This window comes from Gymnoscopelus braueri, assembly GCF_963280865.1.
Source record: "Gymnoscopelus braueri genome assembly, chromosome: 7".
NCBI classification, from domain to species: domain Eukaryota; kingdom Metazoa; phylum Chordata; class Actinopteri; order Myctophiformes; family Myctophidae; genus Gymnoscopelus; species Gymnoscopelus braueri.
In genome coordinates this window covers 15,334,823-15,341,585 of record NC_137608.1, presented here as the reverse complement: position 1 = coordinate 15,341,585, position 6,763 = coordinate 15,334,823, and the positions used below count along the sequence as shown (strand labels likewise).

At 48.4% G+C, this 6,763-nt stretch overlaps 1 protein-coding gene across 1 annotated transcript; it reads left to right on the top strand.

Moving 5' to 3' along the window:
- Positions 1–2,639: 2,639 nt before the first annotated feature.
- Positions 2,640–3,869, top strand: LOC308088811 (eukaryotic initiation factor 4A-I-like; the record flags this gene model as incomplete). Its single annotated transcript, XM_080433394.1, has 1 exon — positions 2,640–3,869. One exon carries the CDS (start codon positions 2,640–2,642, stop codon positions 3,867–3,869), a length of 1,230 nt encoding a protein of 409 aa, XP_080289520.1.
- Between the last annotated feature and the right edge of the window lie 2,894 nt (positions 3,870–6,763).

The window sequence follows — 6,763 nt, the reverse complement described above, 5'->3', positions numbered from 1 at the left end:
ATTATCTCTTTTCATTTAAAGAATGAATGTGCATGTCAGGGCTTCTCTTTCCCCCTCTTTCTTCCCTTTTTCCTAGCCCCCACACCCCCCCACCCCCAACCATCCCCCCTCTGCCCCCGCCATCACGGTGCGACAGTAGAGGTCGTTAGAGGAAGAGGGATGATGCCAAACTTGACTGGGAGTCGAGGCTTATCTCTATTCTTTACACTCTCGCTTTTGTTTCAAGGGCTTTGTTTACACACGCCCCATTAATCACCTTCTCCCTTCTCTTCCAACCACAATCCCGCAGCATTTAAAGTGGGTGCTCGTCCAGGGGGACAATGAGCATCACAGGTGCCAGTGGTAAATCCCTTTCTTCCTGCTTCTTTTCCTATAAAAGGGGAAAAAAGGGAAACAAGAGATTCCTCGGGACCTCTGGTCACCTTCCTCCTCTGAGGATTTGTCCTATTATCTGTACTCCACTCTGCCCTTGGCCTTGATTATTATCTTCACATATCGCTCTGTCTTTCTGCCCCAGAGAGTTCCTATTACCCAGACTGTTCTCACACACACCCTGTATGGCTGCTGCACACCTGGGTTCTGTCTGTCTGTCTGTCTGTCTGTCTGTCTGTCTGTCTGTCTGTCTGTCTGTCTGTCTGTCTGTCTGTCTGTCTGTCTGTCTGTCTGTCTGTGTCCCAGCCAGGGTTCCTTTGGCAATGATTCTCAGCTTGTTTCAATTCAAGGACCCCCAGTTTGATATGCATTCGGCCAGATTTAAAAATATATACATCTCTGGGGACCCAAAAACACTCTCAGAGTTACAGACCAATAAGGTCTGTACCAAATGTTGAGGAACAGTAATGTAGAGCGTTTGGAGAGTGGTTTCCAAACTTTTTAGCTCAAAACCCAAAAGAGACATTAGACGTTTACCCAGGGATCCAAACTAGTGAAAATAGCAGATATACATTTGAAAAGTTTGTTTTTGCAGTTGGCTCTTAACATTGTTGATGTAATTATTTGGATGTACCGCTGTGACCCAACCAACATGGTGAATCTTGGCCACGCCCCCCAAATCACTCCCCCACCCAAGCAAACTTTGCAAGCCCTATTGATTGCCATGGAAACTCCAGCCAATATTTGATTTGGCAAATTCCCCACACCTGTCGAATAACCCCTGCCATTTGATTACTTAGTCTACTTTGACCATATACTGAGAACATCAGGGATCTCCATATATGGGCAAAAAAGGGACACAGACAGACGGTTACAACGTCTGTCTGTGTCCAAGACAACTTCAAATTCGCCCCACACGTCGCAGACGACCCGAGGGAGTGCAGTGCCCGGCATCGAGTTGGTCGGATAGGCGGTTGTCCAGAACTGCCAGCTAAGGCTCTGGCTGTGGCCCAAATGAGCCAATTGATTGCCATGGCAACCCCAGCCTAAGCTTGAATTGGCATATTCCCCACACGTCGAATTCCCCACACCTGCCATTTGATTACTTAGTCAGTCCACTTTCCACAGTCAGTTTGCACTCTTCAGATATTCTCCACACATTGACGTCTACCACTGCACAAGGACTTTCCAGAACCGTCTGTAGTTCACGTATCTCGAGAACCGCCCAACCGATCGACTTCAAACTTGGTACGCTAGTTGCTTAAAACGACTCGAGGGAGTGCCATGCCCGGTGTCGAGTCGGTCGGACAGACAGGCATGGACCAGAATCGCCGATCTGACTGAGACGCCCATATATAGGCATATATGGAGATCTGATTGTCCCGACCGCTATGCCCATATATGGTCATACACATACTGTATGGGCATATACTGATGACGTCACATCAGGAATCTCCATATATGGGCTTAAAAGAGACAGACAGATAAATGGGCATAGGGATATTGTATAATCGGGTGCATTTTTCAAAGTTGTGTTTATAAATTACTCAAGGAAGTATGACATATGTGTCTACTCCAATCACATGTGAATAAATACAAGTTGATACTGCATGCCCCACCTGACACCTGCAATACCTGTTGTACCATCGTCAGACAGTTTTTGTGTCCCTTTTATGCCCATATATGGAGGTTTCTCCATCTGTCTGTCTATGTCCCTATTATGCCCATATATGTTCTGTGTAAGGCATGCCCAAATTTGGAATCCAGGCCAGTCTATGACGTGATATTGATGACATCAGGGGAACTCCATATATGGGGATTTCCAAATGCATCGTTATTTTTTGGCGATCCACTGATCAGACAGACTCTTCACTCGGCTGCATTGTGGCTTGCAAATCTCCAAATGGAAATGGAATGTAAATCTTTTCATGTCCACCGTCGACAAAGGCAATTTTAATATAGGATAGGATAGACTTCTATACGGAGACATTTTAAAGGTGCAGGTAGAAAAAGAAAAGGCTTGTCTTCCAAGTCTGGGTTGACATGGTTACTGCTGCTGCTGCTCTGGCATCATAGACTCCATATTTGGGCATGGCTGAACTCGGAGCTCCATATATGGATATGGTTGACTCATCGTGACATCATCGGGAATGACAAGACACCCTCATCAGACCGCATATAAAGAACCGCAGACTCGGAGAGAGGCCATAATCAATTTCACTTTGTTTTGAGACACATTCAACCAAGAGAGAAGCCAGATAATAACCATGTCAGCCGGATATGAAGAGAAGAGAGACCAACACAACAGTGGTCCCGAGGGCATGGAGCCAGGTGGGATCATTGAGAGTAACTATAGCGAGATCGTGGACAGTTTTGATGCCATGGCCCTGGATGAGCCTCTGCTCAGGGGAATCTACGCCTATGGTTTTGAGAAGCCCTCCGCTATCCAGCAGAGAGCCATCATCCCTTGTATCAAAGGGTATGATGTGATTGCTCAGGCCCAGTCTGGGACAGGGAAGACTGCTACCTTCGCCATCTCCGTCCTGCAGAAACTCAATTTGAAGCTCAACGGCACTCAGGCCCTAATCGTGGCCCCTACCAGGGAGCTGGCTCAGCAGATCCATAAGGTATTCCTGGCCCTGGGGGATCACATGGGTGCCACATGCTACGTCTGCATCGGAGGGACTAGCGTCCGCAGCGAGCAGGCGAAGCTCCAGGCCGAAGGCCCCCCGCAAATCGTGGTGGGAACCCCCGGCCGTATCTTGGACATGCTCAACCATAAGTACCTCTCCTCAAAGCACATCAAGATGTTTGTACTGGATGAGGCTGACGAGATGCTGAGCAGAGGTTTCCGAGACCAGATCCAGGACATATTCCAGAAACTAGAGAGCAACGTACAGGTTGTGCTGCTGTCTGCCACCATGCCCGATGAAGTCCTGGAGGTCAGCAAGAAATTCATGCGCGAGCCTGTGTGCATCATGGTCAAGAATGATGAGCTGACCCTGGAGGGTATCCGACAGTTCTATATTAACGTGGAGAAGGAGGATTGGAAGCTGGACACCCTGGTTGACCTGTACGGGACCCTGACCATCACCCAGGCCGTCATCTTCGTCAACACCAGGAGGAAGGTGGACTGGCTCACCGAGCAAATGCACGCCAAGGACTTCACCATCTCGGCCCTGCACGGAGACATGGAACAGAAGGAGAGAGATGTGATCATGAGGGAGTTCCGCACCGGTTCCAGCCGAGTCCTCATCACCACCGACCTTCTGGCCAGAGGTATCGACGTGCAGCAGGTATCGCTGGTCATCAACTACGATCTGCCCGCCAACAGGGAGAGCTACATCCACAGGATTGGCCGCGGCGGTCGCTTTGGCAGGAAAGGCGTGGCCATCAACATGGTGACAGAGGAGGAAAAGCGCACAATGCGAGACATCGAAAAATTCTACAGCACCAGTGTAAGCGAGATGCCCAGCAATGTTGCCGATCTCATCTGAAAAAATTAAAATAAAAAGATTCAGCCGATCATCTCTGTTCTACTGCCACGAGAACCTCTCGGCTGGACCACATTCTCCCCACCCTCCCCCGACTTTCTCCTCCATCAGCATCCCCACCAGGAACCTGTAATGGAAGGCTTTGGGATTGTTCTGGTACTTATTGCCAGACCTAAGGGGTCGGGCTTACATGAGGCTTTGTACCTGTTTCGTCCATACATGGGCATGGTCACTTTGTCCTCCGGCCCCAGCCAAAAAAAAGTCTGTCACTTTGTCCTCCGGCCCGAGCCAAAAAAAAATCTGTCCCCAAAAAAAGTCTGTCCATACATGGCCATACACAGGCTACACTTCTACACAGGCTGACACGTCATGTGAAGTCTGGGTCTCCTGGTCTTGTTTTATTGTATTTCATTTCAAATACGTTTTCTGACCATCTTTATCAGGCAAAGATGGACTGTTTTGCCTGCTTTGCCTGCCTGACTAAATGTTTTATTTATTTTTCCTTCATCGACTTCATTCCTACTAAGCCCGCCAAAACCTTGTCCTTCTCAAAAGACAAACAAAACAAACAAAACAAAACAAAATATCTTGTTTGCCGCTAAGCCAAAACCCAAAGCCCTAAACTAGATGTAAAAAAAAAGAAAAATTGCCTGAAATACGACAAAAACGATATGGAAATGGAATGTTAACTTTTTGACGTCCGCCATTTTTGACCCAACGTCGTCGAAGAAGGCAATTTTATAATACAGGATAGCATGGGATAGACATCTCGGACTTCTATATGGAGAAATTAAAAGGTGCCTTTTAGAAAACGCTGCCATGGTTACTGCTGCCATTGGTTTGACACCATGGACTCATTTTTGTCTACTTCTGACCTGGAACTTTATATATGAAGCTGGGTGCCACATCAGCATCATAGACTTTATATATGGGCATGGCTGACCTCGGAGCTCCATATATGGATTATCGACTCATCAACGTGGAGCTCACAACTACTTCTTAAACTCTTTTAAATTGGATTAAAATGGACGTGGACTGACAGATAAAGACATCTGCGTATATGGGCATATCAGTCGAATTGGCGGCGCAACGTTGGCGTAGTAGCTGAAAATAGCCGATCTACAAGCTCGCAATGTGTAGAATGATTTATTTTCCGCAATAACCATTTCTGTAGAAGGGACCAGAAACATTGTGTCCATACAATGTCTATTTCTCAAATCCTACCATACTTGTTGGGATATTTGGCCCTCACAAGTATAGTAAAGTACACATACACACACACACACACACACACACACACACACACACACACACACACACACACACACACACACACACACACACACACACACACACACACACACACACACACACACACACACACACACACACACACACACACACACACACACACACACACACACACTCTCTCTCTCATTCAAGTCTGCCTCCATCTCTCTCCATTGACTGCTGTGAACTAATTATTGTAGTGAGTATTGGGAAAAGAGCAAGGAAGGGGTGGTGCTGGAAGGGGGTGGGGGGTGCAGGTGGTGCTGGGGGGTTAGGGGGGTTGTGGGTGGTGGCTGAGGGGGAGCAGATGGAGTAAAATCTATTTCCCAATACCATCTAACTGCTAGCGTTCCTCTCCTCCGCCTCCGATGGACTCGGCATTCCTGGTATAGCAGCCTTGCAGAGCAGAGTCCCATTGATTCCCTCCTAACATCATCTGAAAATCCATGAGCATAAAGGGCAGCTCCGAGACGCACAAAACCGCATAAGTGCACATCATGTCCATTCTCCACTGTGTGCAAGAGTTAAGACTCTCGCTTTCAATCTCTCTCTCTCTCTCTCTCTCTCTCTCTCTCTCTCTCTCTCTCTCTCTCTCTCTCTCTCTCTCTCTCTCTCTCTCTCTCTCTCTCTCTCTCTCTGCCTCTTATCGCTGCTGTCGGGCAGAATCCTCTTATCTCCGTATTTTAACTTTTTGTGTTTTTTTGGGGGTAAATTAACGCCCTTACTTGATCATAATACAGCCGTACAGCGTCACACAAAAGCATCCAAAGTAAGCTCGAAATGCGGTTTTGAGCTTGTCAATATGCTAATTTAGCTGTTTTTGAATTTGAATCCTGAAAAGTAACAGTTTTTTGAACATCCATCCATAGTGCTAGTCTCGTAAACCACTCCCCCGCCCCCGGAAATCGCATTGCAATTTGATTTTGCGAGGGAGTCTGGCCCCTATAGCTCTGTGTGACGTTTCGCCGTGTATAAATAATAGAGAGGTAACGAAAATGCATGGCGTTGCTCACCCAGCGCATACTCCCTTTTCACCACTTCTTCCGCGTTGGGAAATGTGACGGCGGGGAAATGTCACTCTGCGCGTCGTTTCGCATGTGCAGTAGTGTCACCTCCGTGCACGACCCTGTGCTCAGGCTCATGGGCAAGCTCGCGTGAGTCGAGCCCATTGGTTGAAACCATTTTCTTCCCCGCTCGTTCATGTGTCTGGCCCCCCAGCCATAATAAGCTGCAGTACCTCTGATTGGCCACCATGTCCAATGCGCTTCACTGCTCCCTCTTGGTTCTGGGGGCTTGGCGGGGACTGGGGGGCGTAGTTCCAGACAGGCAGAGAGCAGGGGAGAGGAGAGGAGAGGTGGAGGTGAGGTTGGTTGTAGACGTCGTGAGGACAGAGGAGCTAGAGGACAGAGACGTCCCGTTATAGGGTGAAGGCGGTATGGATTATTCTGTGCAGGTTGTGACATCCCCTGACAGTGCATTACACACAGCACAGAGAGCCGGGCAGCGCTCAGTCCCCCTCCTGTCACACCACGCTGGAATATAACTCACTGCCCCCCCCCCTACCCCCCCCCCCCCCCCCCTTGCTGCCACTCCCCGGAGAGAGAGAG